This window comes from Pygoscelis adeliae, unplaced genomic scaffold (genome assembly GCF_000699105.1).
Source record: "Pygoscelis adeliae isolate BGI_AS28 unplaced genomic scaffold, ASM69910v1 Scaffold21, whole genome shotgun sequence".
NCBI classification, from domain to species: domain Eukaryota; kingdom Metazoa; phylum Chordata; class Aves; order Sphenisciformes; family Spheniscidae; genus Pygoscelis; species Pygoscelis adeliae.
In genome coordinates this window covers 1,117,685-1,140,116 of record NW_008824243.1, presented here as the reverse complement: position 1 = coordinate 1,140,116, position 22,432 = coordinate 1,117,685, and the positions used below count along the sequence as shown (strand labels likewise).

At 39.0% G+C, this 22,432-nt stretch overlaps 1 protein-coding gene across 2 annotated transcripts in view; it reads right to left on the bottom strand.

Moving 5' to 3' along the window:
* Positions 1-22,432, bottom strand: part of MTUS1 (microtubule associated tumor suppressor 1) — a 92,442-nt gene that overhangs the window by 41,535 nt on the left and 28,475 nt on the right. Inside the window, exon 1 of one of the 2 annotated variants that reach the window (XM_009335129.1) lies at positions 13,349-13,810. The exons of the other annotated variant lie outside the window; for it this stretch is intronic. Within the exon in view, the coding sequence (XP_009333404.1) occupies positions 13,349-13,469 (121 nt within the window). The 5' untranslated portion in view covers positions 13,470-13,810. Of the gene's footprint in view, positions 1-13,348; positions 13,811-22,432 lie in introns of those variants that run through there. 2 annotated transcript variants of the gene reach the window in all.

The window sequence follows — 22,432 nt, the reverse complement described above, 5'->3', positions numbered from 1 at the left end:
AAAATGTCACCTGTCCTATGGAATATGGCTCTCAAGCTCGTACAACTGTTTTAGGACATTATCAAATGCATTACTGATTGCCTGGAACGCAGTGCTTTTCCCCCTAGAGGAAGCATGTTAACGACACACATTTTCATTTGCCAGTAATTTGGTATGATCTGTTAGTATAATGATTAAGCATACAGAATCTCCATGTTGCATTAGCCTTAATCTTCAGAAATGTGAGTATGTTTTAAAACATACATTAACCTTATGCTGAAGCTTTGCAAGGAGCTAGATTATGATGTTGTAAAGATACCTAAACTACCTCTGAGAAAATGCATTACCTTCCAAATTGCTGGTGGCTTCCAAAATAAAAGCACAAAGATGAGTGTTAGCTCAACTCATGTCATCACTGCAACTGCCCGATCAACCAGCCTGTGCATTTTTTAAAGAGCAAGTTTTGAAGGAAAGTCTGGTGATCAAGACTCTTGAACTGTGCCCTACCCTGTCTTAGCATTACGTGTTTCTTTGTCATTTCACCAGTAGCTGTTTCTTTTCCAGTCTTGATGATGACAAAGTTAGTATCGGGTGAGATGATGCCAAATGGCCACACATTTTGTCAACCCTAGTAGCGGTGCATTGGCAAAGTCAGTAATGATGGCAGGAAAGAATTTAAAAAACACTTCAAAATAGCAATGTCCAAATTTTCTAGCAGGTTAGAAGATTGGAAGGGATAGTCTTTACAAGTCATGTTTTACAAAGGACTTAAAGGAGTCCCAGTCTTGAACATTAAGTGTGTAATTAATGTATCAGACAGATGTCTGCCTGTTAAATGCGTAGTACACATGCAAGCCTGACTAATACTCTGAAATTTCAGCATTGAGCCCATAACACTTTTTACCTTACATACCACAGGCCTATCTTACAGAAACACTAGTTGAGTTTTGAGCACTTAATATACAAAGTGATTTTGTCTTAATTTTGCATTCACAATAGATTTAGTCAAGTTTACTGGAACCGTAACATCTAGAATTGAATTAGGTTTTCATCTAGCTAGTACATATCAAGCATGAATATGAGCCACACATCAACTACAAAGATAAAAATATTAATAAGCCCACCATACAATCAGACATGACCGCAAACTAAATTAACAAATTTGAAATGCTATGCAATTTACAGAAGACAACTGTGACATGCACCAGCTAGACTACCAGTGGATCAGGGTTGTTCTGGTTATTTTCTAACTAACCAAGAGCAATACTGATGCTTGATTTCTTAGCTTGTTCTGAACTAGGACAAAGCCTGACACATGCTAGTTAACCATACAGTGCTACATACCACTGTCTGAGCTAAAAGAAAAGGAGGGGGAAGATGGTAGAACTAGTTTATTGTACTAATAATGTAAAGTGTAGAGCATGGATGTTTTGATATGAGAGGGATTGCCACACGTACACTAACAAAACAACTCTTCATCCACCTTAAAAAAAAAAAACACACACCACACTGCAGCAAGTCATCCATTTCTAAGGACAAAGATGACAACAGGATGGAAAGTAATTGCATGAGGATGTCTTACGGTGTGCTGATGCCTTGGCCAGTAAGGACCAAGTTAAACTTTGTGAACTATATCTCAATCTATTATCCTTGGTTTAGGCATTTGAATTTTGCTAGATCAGTTCATCATATACACCACAGGCAACCTTAAATCTCTGAATTCCCTATCTTTTCAAGGAAAAAAAAATTGCTATATTGGAAGCTGTCAATTACAGTTACATAAGGGGTTTACGTTTAAGTAAGTTTCTAGTTCAGGTATTGCTCTGAGTAGGCAAAGAGACATCTGAAGCAGTCCTCTTTTTTCTTGCATACTTTCTAATAGTTGCAGCTGTGCCTTGTCATCCCTGAAATGCATACCTGCCCAGAGAACTAAGCACAGAGTGACATTTAAGACTGATGTTCCTCACTCCACTCTGCTCCTATTTCCTCTCTTCTGTCTTTTCTCTCCATTTCCACCTCCTGTACAAGAAGTTGCTCCTTGTTGTCTGGTGCCCTCTACTGCTTCATCACAAGTACAGAACGTGGCATATTTTTGCCCTTTGTTCTGCAGCTTCTGTCTACAAAGTCAGGGCCCAGAGTCAACTGGGACAGGGAATCCCACCATGATTAGTTCATACCATTTGCAAGCCCTTCCCACATCCCATTAATTGTCTCCCCAGTGCAAATCCTGATCCCTTCTTCTTACCTCCACATCCTTCTTGGATACACTCAGGGCTGCCAATTTCACTGTTAGCAGATATTTAGACATGGGTTATCTTCACATCCAGGAAGAGACTTTCGGGGGGGGAGTGTGAGTGTGTGTGAGAGTGAGAGAGCGAGCGTGAGAGCATGCATGAGTGTGTGAGTGTTACAGGGAAAAGCCTGCTATATATCCACACGTGTAGGAAACCCCTACACAACACCACAGAGCAGAACGATGTCAAGACAATCTTTCTCCTTTTTTCCAGCCTTTCTGAAGATCCCAGCTCCCACATGCAATCAGGGGTGAAACGGCTGAAGCACAACCAGAAAGGAAGAAGCCATCTAAGTTGCAATGCTTGAACTCATTCCTTCCTTAATACTGTAGTCCACCCTACCATACTCAGCATCAGAAACACAGGGCTGGAAGAAACCTCCAGAAACCATTTACATCACTCCTTGTTGAGGCAAGGTAAACACTACCTAGACATAAAAGGCATTCCACCAGACTGCTCAACTGTTTCAAGTCTTACCACAAAACACCCCCCTGCATTTTTTTCATGGTATCTTTTCTTCCAGCTCAAACCTGATCTGGCTTCACATAGGTTAAATCACTGACTATAATCTCTGTGCCACATATTTCATGCAGATACTAACAGGCTAGCTGAGAAGTTCTCACTCCTGTTCTCACACATGCATGGCAGTCTCCTATGTTCTGGGAAGTCAGATACGTAGACAGCTTAACTATTTTTCAACTACTTTTTAACATGCTTCATTCCAAAAGGGCTGGCAAGCATTAGAAGTATGCTAGGCATAAACATCAAGAAACTATGATAGACACTGTTACAAATCCAAGTAAGAGAAGTTAACAGACTCAATTTTTTGCATCATAAATTTATTCTAGATCTATGTATCAAACTTGGCTCCAACAACCCTAAGTTTTAACAGCTAACTGTAGGAAGAACTCATCCAAACAGGATTCTTGTAGCATTTTTAAGCCTTACAGGATCACTAAGCCTTTAAGTTTGCAAGTCAGTTTCTCCTTATGTACTATGGAGGTCCATTTTGTTGCAATAAAGGCAAAAAAAACCCAAACAACCCAGAACTAATTTGGAACTGTGCCTGCCCCTAATTCAATGTAGCAATTCCTCCTTCACAACCAACATGATTAGTTAACTGCCAGAACATTTATTAGCTCAGCTTAATGTTAGATTCAAGAATTTGGTATTTCTCGCTAGTTTTTCTGAACTACTCAAGAAGTCTTTCAGAGTAAGAGTTTATATAAGGCTCAGTAATTTGCAAGGAGCCATAATCTTTCCTTGAAAAAAACTGTACAAAAGAGACGTGTAAAATACATTTTTGACCACAAGACTAGCACGTTAATACGCAACATCATTTCTTGTACAGCATCTGCAGCTATCTCAGATGGAAAGGACAGAGTGTCTTTTAGTTTGAACTCAGAAGCTATTTATTCAATCACACTAGTATGAGCTAATGTTATATGACTGTAACAAATGTCACTGGACTTAAACATAGCACTGAAATGCTGCCTAAAGGATATTATGGAAGAAAAAGTAGGACAGGCAGTGGGAATTTAAAGATCCTCCAGAGCCTTGGTTATATTTTGTAATATTGCTTTTGTGCCAAAACTGTTTCTGAACATATCCACTGACAGTTTCCTGTGTTTATGAAACTATCTCAGTTTAAATCCATTTAAAGACAAGTAAATCCAGATTAGACTCAAATTAACTTATGCTGTTCTTTTAAAAAGTGAGGTGATAGCACCTCTAAACATGTAGGAAGCACTACAATCAGTGCTAAGTTATCCATAATAATCATACTTCATCTACCAAAAGATCACTAAAAAGTTCAGTTCCAACATTTTCCTCATAAAATAGATGACTGCGGTTTGCAATTTCAAGTTACAGAATAAAGAGCTAACATCCAAATTCTCCTTTTGGTACATAAAGATTCATTTCTTAGAGAAGTCACAAATTTCTGAGTATAAAATACAGTATAAAACAATTCAGAGACCAAGCTAGGACATTAAATTTTGCCCATGGATTAAAAAAAAAAAGTCAGTCATGATATAGGCATGATTAAGCTTATAGGTTAGAAATGGAGAAAAGTAAAGTTTACAGTAACTGTTCAACTTCCCAAATCCCATCACGAATCAGTCCTAGAGCTCTTAGGAGCTATGTAGAAAATACTCATGTAGCATTTTGAACATTGTTCACTATCGTATCACCCAATGACCTTGTTTCAATCAATATCTCAATTGGTTTTAATCACAGCCCAAAATGGCAACCCAGGGGCTGCTCTTCCCCAGCTACACTGACTGCATTTGATACATTCAGGTTCAGTCCCAAATTAGGCGTTTTCCCATAACTAAAAAATAACCAAGCAGTTACTTTGCAAAAAGTGTCAATCCGTACCATCATTTCCACACAACAGAGCAGAGGCATACATTTACCCTATTTGCGGAGGACTACCCTGGCATGTCTAGAAGACCACGTAAGGGAAGTTGCGTTAAACTTTTTCTATACATAACTAGAGGATTATCTATTTCTACAATGGTTTCATAGCTTGGTTAAGACTCTGGATCAGTACTGTTTTTCTAAGGCACTAGAAATGGTATTTGCACGTAATCCACCTTGACTGGTTTGGTTCACATAGCGCAAGGTATTCTTACTTTTATGTATAAACAACTATTCCAATTGACAGTTTAAGTATCTGTGCTATTCATCCTTTTGATTTATACCAACATAGTTAACATGAAGTAAAGTCTCTGCAGAATGAAAGAAAATTTAAGCAGCCACCAAAATTAGAGATAAGCTCACAACTTTAGGAAAATGTATTTTAGGAGGCAGCAGCATAGCATGTTTTAAGGAATACGAGCATAGTTGAACATGTGTCTAAAATTAACCTTGAAACAGTACTTTAAAGCTACCCTAAGCTGTGAAACACAATTTGCTGGTCAACAGAATAAAACAGCATCTTAATAGAACCACTTCAGTTGCTGCTGATTAAAACCATCCACGCAAACTCAATCTTCTTCTGTGCTTCAGTGCAAGTGCAAGACAGAAAATATGGCATCTCAAGTGCCCCATACCAGCTCTAAGTGCTGCTGGAACAACCCCTTTTCAAAAGACACACAAAATGCACTTACACAATTCCTGGCAGTCACCACAACATAGTTAAGGACCCATTTGTGTATTTCCTGTTATGTTAAGCAGTTTTCCTGTTATTAAGCAGTAAAGATGTCTCCCCAGGGACATGCCTAGAACATTGCACACCATTGTTTCAGGAACAGCCTGAGCACAACCCAACAGAGCCCATGCGAAAACATCTTGCCTAGCTGAAAACAAAACGGAGAACAGGGCAGCACCCAGTGCTTTTGTTAGCCACAAGATATAATACGTCCCCACCCTTTGAGAGTCCTTCCACTGCTTGCTGACCGCACCTGGAAGTTAAGGGACTTCTCTTCCCAATGACTCCTAACCAAACTGTGCAATTAAAGATTGCTTTGGCAAAGGCTGCCCGACAGGTACCAGTGCCCCCCTCAAGGAGTGATTCCTTGCCGTGCCTGCTGTAGAGACCAAGCAGTTGCTGTGGAGGAGGTTTAAAACATTCACCACATCATTCTTTGCATTTAATGTTCCCCCGAGTCTCTTCTGTTTAAGCTAACAAACAACTACAAAAATGGCAGACTTACGTTTTTGCTTAATTGGGTGGTACGCAGGGAGGGAGGGAAAGGAGACTACAGAAATTTTCTGGAGCTGATACCTCACATAACTGTGGTGTTCACTGGGATATACCCATAACTTACTGCAAAGACCAAAACCCGTATGTGAGGCTAATCCCTATGAAAGATCTCTAACTAAACACACCTCTACTTGTGCCACTGTAGCAATTTTTCTTGCAAATGCAGCAAGAAAAATTCAGTGCACATTACACAGGCATCTTGTCTTCCTTGACCCAAAGTCCTAGCTGAGAGGTCCCTCTTGAGACAGAGGAATACAGGTTTAATAGGATTATGCTATTCATTTCATATTAGGACTTTTTTTTTTTAAGTGGCAGAATGTCTTAATTTGATAAGCAAGTTAAGCAGGCAGTAGATTGTACAGTAATATTTGTGGAAATAAGCGAGCCTTGATTTTATATGGGTTACACAAGTGGCCCATGCTTATGGCTAAGAAAAGCAAAGTTTTCTAGTGTTGTTTTATTTGGAGTAGAATAATTTGCAACTGGGCTTTATAAGTAAGTGCTGGAAACATTTCCAATATTTCTGTTTTACTACTTCAAATATTTGAAAAGGCTTAGCACAAAGTCTATTCTTGTAATAAGTATAAACATAACATTTTTTAATAATTTAAGTGCTTCTGATATTAGCAATATTCACACACAGATAAAAATGAAGGCTACTGAGCATCTGAAAATATTATTAAAGAAGTGAAGTCATTAATGAGTATTTTTTGTACCACTTTCCCAACTTTTCTACTGAAGGACTGCTAGATCTCTTTAAGAAAAGGATGAGCTTTCATTAAAAGAATTTCACCACAGATGTTCCCAGCTGTCCTGTTTCCTGCCTAACTAGAAGTATTTCCATAACATCACATACGAACTGTTTACACGAGCATCTTGAGGAAGAACCTTTACTTGCTATAAATGTATAAGCAGCATACTACCATGGCAAGAAATAGCAAAAATAAATTTAACCAGGAGTTGAACACAGGACCCAACGTTATTGGCGCCCTTGCTACAACCACTAGACATCAGTAAAGATGATACCAATGAAAGGTTCATAAATAGCAACTGTAAAGAAACATCTCAGCCATATGCAAGCCAGGTTATTTAAGGTGGGTTATTCCTACATTTGTGTATGGACAGCTAAAATTGAATAGGATTTAAAAAAAAAAAAAAGATTTAAAGATGTAAATTATACTGCAGATGCATTCATTTTTCAAAAGATGAAATACTATTTTCTTCTCCCTGTAGGATGAAGAACAGAAACAATACTCCATGACCAGGAAAAGATAATGGGGAAGAGCACTGTTGGTGGACATGGTTAGAAAGGTACTGTACTGATTATGCTAACTAATCTAAATCATTCATTAATAATTCTGCAGCACTAGTTTACCATATTATCATGGTAAAAATAATAACTTAACCTTCTCTTAAAAATAAGATTTAATTCAATCAAATCTTTCTGACAACACTACTCCATTGACAGGACAGCAGATACACCCAGAGAAGAACAAACAGAGGTAAGGTGAATTCAGCGAGCTAGCCAGCTTGACCAATGCAGCCTTCACTGAATTTTGTTCTGGGAGAAGACAAGCCAAGAGAGATGGGGTCTGCTTGCAAATAATTTTCCAAATAAGTTAGCTTTTGGTATGCTATTTAGTGAAACAGTCAAGAGCTGTTTGAAACACCAGCACTTTTCCTAAAGGCATCAAATCTATCAACTTTGGACCTAGGTTTTTCCTATGCATCATGTCACTCGGGGATTAGAATTTTTTAAAATAATTAAAACAGTGGAGAGACACTGCTTCATTACACGACTCTAAATTAACAGCCAATCTAGAAAGAGAATTTGTCATCTCTTGCCATTGATTGCAATGAGAGTGGTGAGAGTGTAAGTTTGGTCCCAATCTATTCAGTAGTGCCTCCACAGTACTTAACGTATAATTATATTTGATTAATTGCAAGAAACTTGCCTTCCACCCCCTTCCCATATCACAGTTTTCTGTGCCAACAAAGAAAGAAGAGTAACACAAAACAGTGAGCCAATTGGCTACAAATACTCAAAATGTTGCATTCTAGCACTGAAATTTCACGGTATCATTTCCCTCAAAAAAGCTATTGCTTTACACCTTAGAAAGTTCAAATTAAAGGACTGAATAGGTAGTAATGCTTGGCTTGCAGCATTCAGACAAATAATTTCTACTATGGTAACAGATTCATTTGTACCAGCTGCAAAACTGGTAGAGGCAGCTTTTAGAAGTTTAAGTCCAGTTTTACCACACTGGAAATCCCCCGAAGTAATTTAAAAGCTATTCAGGTTTTTAAGTGTAATTGTAGCTGCCTGTCACTTTCAAACCCCAACCTACTTCACAGCAATAGAAGTTGCAGCCAGACCCTTTTCACCTATTAGACATATCAAGTGGGAACAAATGCACAATTAGAATATGCAGTGGTATTAGCAGAGATAATTTGCTAGGTCTTTTACATTTACTCTCCAATTAACTATTCTTCTATGAAGTTGAGCTTGAAGCAGCAATTCTATTTATTTCACGTTGACAAATACCTGAGGCATCCTTCACATATAATTAATCTGTTTAAGTGAAGGAATAACAAAATCCAACATCACTCACTACAGTGGAGCCAGAATGCAAAAGCTGCCATGCATCTGCTTTTTACAGTGCTCTAGCTCTTCTTTCTCCGAAGATTTTTTTGAGCAAAGCTCCTCATTTACATTCATTTTCATGCTTTATTAAATATATGCACAGTTTAAGTGTTAACATCACATGTAAGTTATTGTTTTGACTTTGGCATGTTTTTTGTTGGTTTGTGGGGGTTTTTGTTGGCTTTTTTTGATGTGTTGTTTTTTGGTTGGTTGGTTGTGGTGGTTTCCTTTTTTCTTTTTTAGCAGCTCCTTTCTGCTGTCCAGGCTTCCTTTGAAAAGAACTAGTGTTGTCTTCATTTTATACCCATGATAAATGCATCAATTGGATGAGACTTGTATAGAGTACAAACTATACTTATAAACTCCAAACCACAGAGCCCTACCCTCTGAAAATAAGAACCACCATTTAGGTACCACCTACATGCCTGCTGAAGCTATGACCTATTAAGATTGAAATCAAGCACATCAGGCAGGTCATTTAGTACCCAGTCTTGAACAGATGAAGCCAGGCGCAAAGAGTCTCACTGACTTCAACAGGAACATGCTTAAATCCAAAATCCCCCATGATGAACGGTTTCCAGCTGTTCAACTTCTTTTGCTCAGAATAGATAAGCTAGCTTTACTTCTGAATTTTTCCCTGGTAGGTGACACAAATATTTAACATACTCATCCCGTATCAAATCTCTCCAGCAGACTTTTAGACTTATTAGTAGGGTTGAGCATATTGGGTATCTTTCTACAGTTCTATATTAAACTGTAGTGTCGGACATTAATCAGTAATTCAGTTATTCTTTGGGGGGGGGGGGGGGGGGGGGGGGAAGGCATGTGAACGGTTAAGCAACTCATGACACCCGAGGCTGTCAGAATATTCCTTTAAGAGCACTGCTTTGTGTTGTGCAGAAGTAATTTCATAGTTCCCAGTGTGATCTGAAGCAGGATTTAGGGAGGAAATTGTATTGGAAAAGGATGTCCCTGCTCAAATAAACAGGCCTGTGATATTTGCTTGTTGTTAGCTAGGCAAAAAGGAAATTTTTAAAATTGGTATTGTTGTAATGACATCAGCTACTGTTTGTCCTCTGAGACACTTCTTATTCCCAAGGTAGTAAGAGAGTAACTAGGTTTAGTAAGCAATGGAAGTCACCAGAGACATAAGAGTATAAGTACAGTTTGCTTAGGGGAAGAGGAGAAAGAGGAAGAGCAGCAAGAAGGGCTGGATGAAAGCATTTTGAGACAATAGAGTTTACCACAAAAGCAACAGTACAGTTCAGTATACAAAGCTTGAAAAAACTCTGAACAAAAGGCACAAGAGCTTTGACCTCCATTTGCTAAACTAGTTCCTTGTCTAGGATTTTATCTTTATGCAAGAGAAAACATAAGTAATTCAAAATGACTATTTTGAATCATTCATAGAAGAACGTCTTTCTCTGGCAGTTTATACTGCCAGAGAATCATACAGAGAAGATGATTTACTCTGTCACACCACTGATGCATGAAGAGTGTAAGAGCACTTTAGTCACTCTTTGGTGAAAATCCTTAATGGTTTGATAAAGGAAGCAAGACAGGTTCATACTTAACTCGTATCTATCATGTTTATGCAGTTCTGAAGTGTTGAGATTTTTGTTGCAATTACTTGCTACAAATAAGTTTTACAAGTCACAGAATAGGTAAATAAAGTATTTCCTGAAGCATTTCAGTGTTTTTGTTTTGCTGAAGAGACACTCCTCATATACAGCTAATAATGCCTGTGTACTATACTTCCAGTAGGTGAGAAAAATGACACTTTGATGTCTGCCTCCATTTAAAGGGAGAAGAAACTTGTGGATATGACGACCTTGAAGCAGCGTAGAACATACAGCGATGGAAGTTAGACACAAGGCAACAAGCTGAATGACCTTAAGAAACACTTAAAATTTTACAAAAAATTTCCTCTGGATTTATTCCATTCCTAGAAAAAAATTCCAATTTTATTTAGTTTCCCCTGAGTAGGCTATATACTTACGCTGCAAGATATCTGAACTACTGTTACTTTGACACATCCACATGGACAACATACAAGCAGTGAAACGCACTCTGGCCGAAGGATCCATTTCACTTAAATGCAATGACTGAGCTAGACTAACTTCACACCAGTATAAACACCTGGATGTCCAGCCATACTACATATTGTGAAGAAACTGCGGCAGGCTGCTGCAAAATATCCTCAAGTCAGAACGAAAACCCAAGAGCGAGTTCCATCCTGTTCCTCCCAATAGTGCTAACATCCTAACTTCAACAATTTACTGCACTGTGAACTGTCAGCCAGGACACGGTAACAGAAGAATCCAACCTGACCTGTGCTCTATACTACTTTAAAACTCTACATTTCAACAATTGCCCTGAGTATCTCAAGGATGCTCTACAGTCATACAAGGCAGTCGGTCTATGCTATTATGAAAGGGAGCAAAGGATAAAATCAGTAATACTGCTTATGAAAAGTGCAATCTAGACCAAAACTGGAACCGAATGTTGCTTACATAACACTCATACATATTCATATACCTGCATGGACCCTAAAATTCCTTTTTTCAATTACTCCCTCCCTTATTTGTTGATACAGTCCCTAGTGTATTCTATTTCTCAATGCTTGTGTGACCTTGGAAAGAAGCCACACGTCATTTTAATCCAATTAAACCACTACAAGAAAATATACTCATACTGGCGCTGCAAAAACAAATATGGTTCCTCCCAGTATTTAACAACAAAAAAAAAGAACCTTTTATGCTTGTAATATACATTGTCATTGCCTGATCTACTATTGCTGAGTTTTATGAACCTGAAATAATGACTAACAAGCTTTGATGCATTCCACGGTTTCTAAAACCAGAGTATATATATACATACTTGCACTTTCCACTACAGAATATGACCCGGTTTTCAGATGCCCTACTTTATTGGTATATTCAGCTCCAGCTAACCACTGGTCAGCTTTCTGCTAAGACACTGACTTTCTACAAGACACAGGGACAGCAAAGCAGAAGGAGGAGACAAGACAAAAACCTCTCTAAGCTTTCAGTGCTATACCATTAGCCTGTACATACTGCACACAGAAAACACACAGAAGGTCTATTCAGCACTTCTTATTTAGTAAAGTGCTGCTTAACTGGAACACAGGGCTAGCAACCTATTTTACATACTGTATTTAACAGATGCATCCTGCAGGCAGGTTTATGCTTTCACATCCACTCAAATGAAACAAAACCACAAATGGATTCTTATTGTAAAATTCCCTTGATATATGCACTGACATCTATTTTTATTTTTCAAAATTATACAAATTTCAGTAGAAGTTAATGAACATTTGGAAGATCAAATATTATCTCCCCCCCTTCTCTTTTAGGATTTTTGTCCCTGGAATACATGCTACGTGGAAATTTCACAATGTTAACAACATCAAGGATGTAGGTATATGCACAAAGACTCCCTATGTAAGAACTTTTAGCATCAAGGTATTTTAATCCTAGCTTAAAGACATGCAAGCAAGCTGCAAACAGAAGCCTATATTATGTTTGGATAGTCAGCCTGTATTATGTTCATAACTGAATTTATCATCCAGGAGCAACTCAGAAACCAGATTTACTTTGCCAGGGATAAGTAATGACAAGGCAAGTGGTTTAAGCTGCTATGTGAAATGCCAGGACAGGAAGGAAAGCTGACTGGTAGAACTGAACTCCAAAAAATAAAAGCAAAGAGGGTGGTGTTCAAGAGAGAAAGGAAATGCCTGAGAGGAAGAGCTTCTGCAAAACTAGTTTATGTAGCTGCTTGCTCCTCCCTAAATAAAATGCAAGAAAATTACAAATAGTGCAGTGGAGAAAGACTTATGTAACATGCAGGCTGCCATAATTTTCTCTAGATGTCATGTATCTTAGATAAAAACAAACAACTGCCACCCTCTGCCAAAACAACACACATATGTCCTAGAACAAAGCTCAGCTTCCATAATCTTGTTCCCCTTCCAGATACTCGCTTTGCTTTACCTGCCACTGAAGATGAAAATCAGGTCAGATGCAGCTAAGAATTTTGTGGTGTTTTTTTTGTGTAGTTGTTTTTTTTTCTTTGTTGCTTTGGGTTTTTTTTGCAGGGGGTGGGTGGGTGTTAAACACACTTGTGTTGAATGTCTCTAAAACTTCATACTTTTTAGGTTTGTTATCAACACAAGTGAGCATAAAAGTTTGCTTGTCCTACTTGCACATAAGACATGTTTAACATGATGTGTATGATAACAGATACCTACATGTAAGTATTCAACTATTTCTCACAGACAGCCGCATCATGACAGCCTGTATTCATTCCACTTCCCTGTTTCCCCCCGGCACCCAATCAAGGTATAGAAGACATAGCACTCCCAGCAGATAATCATTAAAATGATTAGATAAATATTTAATAGCACAGACTTCATCATTCTATTTTTGGACTTGTGGGAGGAAAGAGCAAATTCCAATTTGCATTTCATAAACAGAATAACCATCTTCCAAACGAGCCGCTCAGCACAGGTGCATGCACACACGGACTTCAAATATGAAACTACTTTGCTCAAAAGTCAGACTTCTCTATGAAATTCAAAAACTTCCATGCCCAATACAGTTTTTATTTGCTAAAAATAAGCTACTGTTGAAGTAAACAAGATATTCCCTCAATACACACTCCTCATATTAAAAAAAACAAACAAACAAACAAACCACAAACCTGCATGAAATATAACAGTGCTTTTCTTGTAGCCAGAAGGTAGACGAATGTTTCGGAGCAACCCCTTCGCTGTCAGCCGTACACGCATGTTGGATAAGGAAAACTTCGGGGACCATAACATGTCTTCAGTGCAATTGGAAGATAAACAAGCAAGAAATAGCCTCCATGTACTGTCATATACTATGTTTTTAAATCACTGCTGACAGAAGTGAGGCAATTCTTGCTAAAGAAAACAGGCTTGAAGAAATAATCAAGGCTCCGTTCCTTTGCTTGTATTCCTTATGCACAGACAAGCAAAAAAATCAGTAAAAGCAGACATCCACAGCATAAATGCTGCTGGCAGCTTCTCCTCACCAGATGTTGGGGAAACAAAGCTTGTCCTCAGAATAAAACCGACCTAGTGATTCAGAAAACCAACAGCCTCTGAATTGCATCACAGTGTTGATGCTTAATCTGCTACGGGACTCCGTGGGGCTGGGAGCTAGAAAAGGAGAAAAGGGAGGAGGAAGATGAGGAGGGAGGAGGAAGTGGGTGGTCTCCCCAGCTGAATACATCTTCCAGCAATGTCACAGACCACGTAATTGTTCTTTGGAGACTGTTAGGGAGATTATTTGAATATTTCTGGAGGCGTATTTCAGCTCTCCTCTCCAAGAATCCTTTCAGGGTGCATTTTTTTTTTTTAAACAGTTTCTTTCAATTGACATGAATTTATCAAAACAGATTTATCAGCTAACATTTTCTACCAGAGTTTCTTTTGGCATTAAATACTACATCAACATTTAAAGTGTTAACAAATCCACAAACACATCTATTCTCTAAGAACAATTCAGTATTTGAGATCTGTTTAAGGGAAACACTATTTAGCTTGGCAGCACAACACCGCAGATGCTTCCATTTATCAGAAGAGGAGCAAGGAAGCAGGCATCAATTTCATATTAAAACAGATCTCTGCCATCTGGGTTTTGAAGGCACCAAACATTGTAGCAAACAAGCAGTGTTACAGGAGTTCCTTCAAAATATATGCTGTCTCCATATTTAATTAGCCCTCTTAAAAAATATTTCTTCTTACTATTTAATAAGCCCAGAATTTTTGCATATACCTTGGTCCCTTTCAGCTGCCACTAGCAAAAATAAAATGAAAAATAGAGTTAGAAACTATAAAATAGAGGAGTACCTGTTTTACGGAGATTAGAAAATGTCACATTTTTCACCTATGACCACGACTATAAATACATGCTGCTAAGGCACTACAGACTTGCACTGGCCACCTTCCTGTGTAAAGGGAAACATTTCACTTCTTTGCCTACAGTCAGTAGCTGCCTTGCCAGGCAGCCACAGGAGCAGGGACCACACAAGTATCTTCACAGCCAACGCAGGACACAAGACAGTAACAGCTCACACCTTCTTTTGGGTTGCTTGAAGAGCTGCCCTCCACAGCCTTTGTATCTTTTTAGAGACAACAAAATTAGGTAACATTTCCATTGATCCCGCACTTCTACCATTTCACCAAACCACAGCTAATGCTCTCTAGCACCTATCCCTCTGACAGTTTTTCCACTTCAGGAAACCATTAACACAACTTACTCTGAAGCAGGTATAACCCAATGCAAACATAATGACACTGACTGGTCTCATCCCAGTGGTGCCTTACCTGTCTTCTCCTTACCACAAATCTATTATATTTTAATAGTATGCCTTACTCGCTCAAGACTCATAACATTTTAAATTCTCTAGTGGTTATTTACCACATCAGCTAGAACTAGAAAATAGCATTTTGTCGCTTTATCCTGGTCTCCGGGTATCTCTAACATCACACAGCCGAGCGCAGTGACAATAAAGCAGCTCATTGTAAGTAAAGCAAAAGAGCTGCAGCCCAGCATCGAGCCCATCAGACCCATCAAGCCAACCTCCACAGCATACTGCACGAAAATACTGCTGAATGTTTTATGATCATGTACCAAAATACTTATTTCCCAGCACAGTGATGTACCACCAACTCTGAAGTACTATAATACGTCTTTGGTCTGCACAAAACCATTCAAAATAAGTACAAAGACAGTAAATTAGCTTTTTTTGTTTGGTTCCCAGGGCAGCCTCTGCACACAGCAGGGCATGCATGTCATTACTGCTATAAAATCCTCATCTATTCCTTCTAGTCTGAAGAGCTTTGGCACTAGCAATGTGTGTTCATCTATCTTTCCAACAGCCTGCGGATCCAGACACTTTCCTAATCCAACACCACTATCAAAGACATCGTCTCCTTTCTGTGCTGGAAGATTATTATACCTGGAAACTGCACTCAGCAGTAAACCAGAAGGCTTGTTACAGCAAATTACAGCAGCCTTGTGTATTCAGCGTAGTTCATTAGCCCGTCTCTTCAAATATTAGATCGGTATTGTCAAATCCTCTCTTAATGAAGGCATCTTGAGATTTTGAGCAGGCCTACAGCTAGTCTTCAAACCATTCAACACCCAGCCACAGCAGGTTTTACCCTTCTGCCAGGGCATCCACAGAACTCCCATTTATTTTCCTCCTGCCCTCCTCAGCTCCCCAAGGGAGGGACTGCTCCATGAAGTAAGTGTTCTCTCCCCACCTGGATTTGATGCTCACCAAGATGGAAACAGTCCTATCAGGTTCAAAAAAAGCCCGACAAAAAACCCACACCCAAAAAACATCCCACCACCTCTCCCCATCCTTGCAATAGTGCCTGGGATAAATGGTAAAGAACTTCTCATCAGCCTGTAAAACCAAGAAAGTTGAAGTACCCCACTGAAACCATAACTTTCTTCCTAGGAGTAGGAACTAGAACAAATAATCTCTAGAGGGCAAGCGTGATGTAATGAACCAGTCTGGAGACTGAGGAAGGAATGAATCACCAGGCAAAGTATGAGCAGATAAAAGCTCTATAGGGACATAAAAGCCCTTGTAGCAGAGGCCAAAACTCCTCTTAGAGAGATACACAAATACTTTCACTGCCTCCTCTTTCCCACCCTTAGTTTGAGTAGAAATAGGCCATGAAGAAACAGACACAACATAGTATATTTAAAAAAAAACCAAAACCACTTCTGATTTAAGCAAAATGCCTTTTTAGCCTCTGGAGCTGGAATTCTGCTAAACTCCACAAACCTAAAACAAGTCTGCTTTATGCAGAAGCAGACCTGACAGCACTAATAAAAAGCAAGAGATGCATGTCAGTCTCATGTAGCACCCAACACTCAGAGCTCTGACAGCAGCCAGCGAGAGGACTGCCCATCCCTGTCTAAATAGCTCCCAGGAGAGATTTAACTCACAGAATGTTCCTCCAATGTTACACCACAGTACACTCTGCTGTGGTGGCTGTGCATCTGCTAGCATTGTTTCCTCAGCTTGGGCAAACAGCACCTCCAAGTCTGCGCCTGTACTCCTATGACCACCTAATGCCTGGTGCCAGCAGGGTACAAAGTCAGGATGTAAACCATGGGATCCTAACACAGCATGCCAGGAACTCGCACTGTCTACATTTCATGCATAACATGAAGATCACAGAGAGGTCTTTTTCTATCTTGACATCTGATAAGGGTGATGGAAAATAGCACCAGAAAACAGCAGAATAAAATAGGAAGGGATATATAGCCCAGAGGACAAAAGGACTGACAGATTTTATTTTTTATTCTATATGTATTTACTAGCACTTTACCACTGTCTTCCCTCCAACTCCAAGGGCAAAATGAGTGATCAACATGGACAAAGGGGCTCTAGCCTGTTATGACCACGTAATTCAGTCTGGGTTGCTAAGTGCATCAATACCTGATGACACAATCAGATTGATGGTGGGGCTAGATCTATTTTAACCCCAGCAGATTTAGCATATCTGCCACTTCCTGGGAACATTAGTAAGGTGACAAGAAAGGAGCAAAGGGCACTGGCATCAGTAAGCTCTTCAATTCAGCCTTGTGAGGCCAAGTCTGCAGTATCTGTATACGCTTCTGCTGTCTCTGTTCCTCTTTTCAAATCCAGCAATCACTAAGAAAGCCATCAGAACACAGGAAGTGTCTCATGGCAAAGAAGTCTAAACTAGAGGCTAGACCTTTAGATCTGAGAAGCCCACGCAGAGGACAAGTGGCTATGTGTCATAACACAGCATGGACAGCGCGGGACAGATGGATTTTACTGGCATGCTTTAGTTCAGGAAGAACTGAGAGGTGATTGCTTAGGCAAAGAGAGACATGAGAAGCAGGAGCCTAACTAAGAGCCAAAGGTTCATTTGTGTCCTCATTTGCGTTTCTGGAAAGTGACTGCCCCCTCTCCATCTTCTTGTGACCACCCTGCTCTAGCCAGCGCTCCAGTATGAAAAGCTAACCTTCCTGCAGGCAGCAATACCCACTGCCATGCCAAATACAGCCTGCAGCTTCAGGATTTATTTTAAGCTCCAATCCTCACCTGAAGAAAAAAAGCAAACCTCTTTCTGCCTCAGAGCGGGAACTAAAAGTGGTAAATAATTTAGGTTTCTTCTAGTACACAGAAGCTTTTAACCATTATAAAGTCAGCAGCCCACCAACCAGAAGGTGATGCTGCAGTGGATTTCCAGGCAAACAGCTACAAGAATCAGGCTGATTGTCTCTCACGCAACAGTGGTGGCATTTACATTGTCTGCACTCTTCCAGAATTGGGAACAGCAACAAAACACCACAAGAATAATTTCATTTTAACTTAAGGGAGCAGCAAGTTATTTTCCATGAGTAGGATGTTCCTTCCAAAATGGCATTTTTGTTAGATTGCCTCAGTGAAAATCCTACAGTGCTTCAAAGAAAAACTGTTACTTGACAACAGTGAATAATGTCACTAATACTAGGACAGCATGCCTTAAAATATGAAGTTTCAATGATCTAGCCAGATGTGTCAAAAAAACTAGCTACCTCTGTGCTAGGGACTTCCACTGTTCAGTAACAGGCTAGGTATATACACAAGTCCTTGTGAGCTCAGGCCCCAAAGAACAGAGGAAAAATAAGAGTTTCCCGTAAGGCCACAGCTTACAGATCTATTAATTATTTATTCACACAATACTTATTTATATGTACTGTGCAACTGTTCTTCATCTGTGGCCTCAGACCAACAATAACCAGTACCCAGACAGCCTCTACTGAAAAGCAACATTGCAAATAACAGCAATTGAGGCAACTACATCTCCTAAGACATGCTGGTGGTTTATCAACTCTGATTAAGGCTCCCGAGGTTCACAAAGCAAATTAAAGACAACTCACAACATGTGTGTTTCACTTCTCTCTGCAGGCTTTGTATGTTCTTCACAGCCCCAGGTGCGCAGACAAAAATTTAGATGTACATTCAGTTTACAAGCTGTTGAACCATCTTTGACACAAGATCCACGAGTTTCATGTCTCTGGGACAGTTCCATGATCTTTCAAATATTTATGTCAACTCTTCTCCCTAACAGGGGTCAATGATAGCAATATGGGTGGCTACTGTATCTGCTGAAAAATATCTTAAGAAATATGGGGAAAGAAAGGACTTAAAGCTAGAAGGAACAAGTCAGAGGACTTCAAAATAACTTAAAAAAAATATGTTGTAAGAGGACATCAAGAGTCAGCTTTGAGATACGTCATACACTTCACCTCAAAGTTAAGGAAGAAATCCAGTACAATGGCACCCAGTTATTCACTGTTTACTGCAAACACATAAAACAATGTGCACAATCTAAGCAACTCCAGAGAGTCAAAGAAAAAAACAAGTCTGAGAACATCAGAAGAGATCCATACCTAGGTTTAACTGGAGAGGGAAGGGACAAGAAGATAGTAGAGAAAGAACTAAATTCCAGGATGGTATTTTCAAGGTGGTGACATAATTCAGCACTGCACACAGCAACTCAGTTAGGAATAACAAAGGTAAAATGGTTTGATACTGGTATGTGACCTTGATGGTCAGTCAAAGCTCTGAAGTCTCCTAACAAAACAAAAATCTATTGTCCTCTTAATTACTGAAAAAAATAGTAAAAATTTACATGTTTTAAAATTAGTTCAGATGGCATAATAATAAAAGCACCATCTCTGGCTAATCCTAACAATGAGGTCTATAATTTAAAGCCATTAGGACAGACTTCCATGCTAGAAAAACCTTGAACTCCAGCTCCCAACACTGGCAAATTTTCTTTAAGCATCCCTTTGTCTGAGCTGATAGAATCTGTGGATATCCATTTCAGCTGCTCCTTCTATTCATGCAGAGGCTGACCTATTCAATATTTAGACAAGCATGAGAAAACCACAGCTCTGTTATTCTCTTGTATGGCTTGTTATTGTGAAACATCAAAATAAATACCATGGAAGAGAACTACAGTCATTCCTCCCAACATCAGAATAAACACCACAGAAGTGAACTATAAACATTCCCTCCATAGAAAGTCTGCATACTTCTGTGTCACCAAGAGTTTGGAGTATGGCTGTGCAGAGCTGGAAAGCAGGTTTCTCACAGAAGTTTGGAATCAAATAATAATAAACATCACTGAAATATCTAGCTTACAATCCAGAACACAGGTCCTTCCTTAAAAGCATTAACAGAAGAAAAAGACCTTGTAGTGTGAAAGCCATTTGGGTTATGCTACAAAAGGTCTTAATGAATGATGCTCTGCCACTATAGGAAAACTGATATGACTCACATCAAATCCTCATTGCTGGGGTTGTAATAATAATCCCAACATTTTCAGTCCACCGATTTGAGAAATTCCCAGCAGAATACCACCATTTGAACAGAGCTGGCCCACTGTTACTCCATAGCAAGCCTTGGGGTTTCAAAATTCATTGTTTTTTGTAAAGATATCTGTTGAAGGCACAGGAAGCAGTGCTGATTTTCAGCATGGAACAAGAGACAACCTTCTCAAAAAGTGTTAATTTTCAGAAGACCAAGTTTGGGAGGAACACTAGGAACATGCATGCAAATACACTGATACACTTACTTGACAGCTGAAGGGACCAATCTGGAATACATTAAGACCGTGTTGTCATGTGTCTCAGTTTTTTGCATCCTATTCTCTACTCCGACAAACATACTACCTCAGGAAAACACCATGTATTTAAAAAAAACCCAAACCACTCAAAACAGATGACTTCAGAGTTTAGGGTGGCATTCTCTGAACATCAGCACCAGCCATTTCACTTTGAAGACTTCTGGAGCATAGTAGTTCTCACCCAAGGAATTAAATCCTTGATCCAGCTGTTGTACTATACTGTATTTGGTAATGCTCGAAAAATCTGGCCAAGAAAGTAACAGCTATTGGGTTTCAAAGGTTATTTCAGGTTTACAGATATTCCCTTAACTCTTCAAAATAAAAACTATTATATCTCCCTAATGAACACATTTAATATAAAACTCAAATTCACATAGATTTAGATTAATTCTGCATTTATTTATATAGAGATGGCATAACGAAGGCCTGCTTTTATAGTCAGTTCACATGTAATAGCTACACCCCTTAAGCAGCTTTGCTGTCTGTTTATAAGAACATTCCTTACTAACTGAAGGTATTTAAGGCTAGATCACATGAGACAATTAAGTCATTCAGAAAGTCCACATAATTCACATGAATGAAAAATCATCTAAAAATATAGCTGGCTTTATATCACAGCTAGAAAGGCAACAAAATAGCCCAATGCACAGTACCAATATGTGCAAACTAAGTTCAAGCCTGATCTTTTTGTTCCTTTCCAAGAGATAAAGGAAAAAGACTAACATGATTCAATTCCTAAAATTTCCAATCTGCAGAATATTAACTGTCTTCATTAAACTAATAATGAATCTAATCTTGTTTCTTCTTCACCCCACAGAGTTTACAAACTGTTCAAGTTTTTCTGCAAAATTTTCAGGCTTTTCTTTTGGAGAGAGGGGTAAAAACAGAAAAACTGACTAACCCAACTTACAAAAGCTGAAGCTCTTAACATAAGAGACCAAGAATTCAGTCTCAACACATATAGATGTGCTTATAAATTCCTCGTTAGAACTAGTCAGAGATGCTACTTCTGCAACGTGGAAGACCTGGACCAAAATCCTCCCTGCTTTAACAAGCACTTAAACACTGCTTTTTTTATGCCTGGAGTGCTTTAAGCACTGTACAAACTACTAGCTATTAAAAAGCAGAATCTTCCTCCTGGTTTTAACTTCACTGCAGAAGATACCTAGTTTATTCCAGTGTAGAACAGGAAAGAGCTTTAAAATGTTTAAGATATTTACCCATCAAACTGTTTCCCGTATGATTCTTAAGGGAACTTATTTCCCATGAGCTGCAGAGTACAGTATTAGAAGACACTGAAAGAAAAGCAGGAGTTGGTTCAACAACAGAAGTTTTACTTCATGGAAAATTTCCACAGATTACCATAAAATGCCCTTTTTTTTTTTAAACAGATACATGAAACAAAATTACTGTTTAGACAATACTGAAATACAGTTTGTTTGAAAACTGTCACGTAGAGCTCTGCAACGTGTAACTATCAGAACTGTTGGGGGCATTTGAGGGGCCTTTGTCTCTTTTTGAAAAAAGTTTAAGGCCTCTGGGATTTTTTTATATGAATGGACATTCTTCTGAACTGAAGAAAGTTAATTCTAGTAACAATCCTAATACCAACATTCACATTATACAGCAGAAAAAGTGTATTAAAAGTGAGTACTAAGATAAAGCCATCAAAAAAAGAATGCTCAGAGTGCTGAGATGGAAGCAGTTTGCTCTGTTTTCTGCATGTTGCTAGCACCATGATCTATGCTAGAACTGCCACCAAAAGGACCATCCTTCCTGCCTTGTTTTTAACTCAGGTGAGTTCCCCAATCCCACCTGCTGTATGACCAACCATATCAGCACTTGTGTTCACCTATGTGTGAGGATCTTTTCAAGTCTCCACGCAACAAGAACACTGCTTGCACAGTTTCTTCTACAACTTGCAAAAAAACTTTTGCCAACAAGAAAAAAAAGCACCACCCCCCAAAAAAACCCTCCAAAACCCTTTTGAGCAGATAGGAAAGGAGAAACAGAACTATTAAGTCACTTGACCAGACATCCCTCATCAGTAGGGTAACTTGCCATAGCATGCTGAAGACTACTGACAGTCA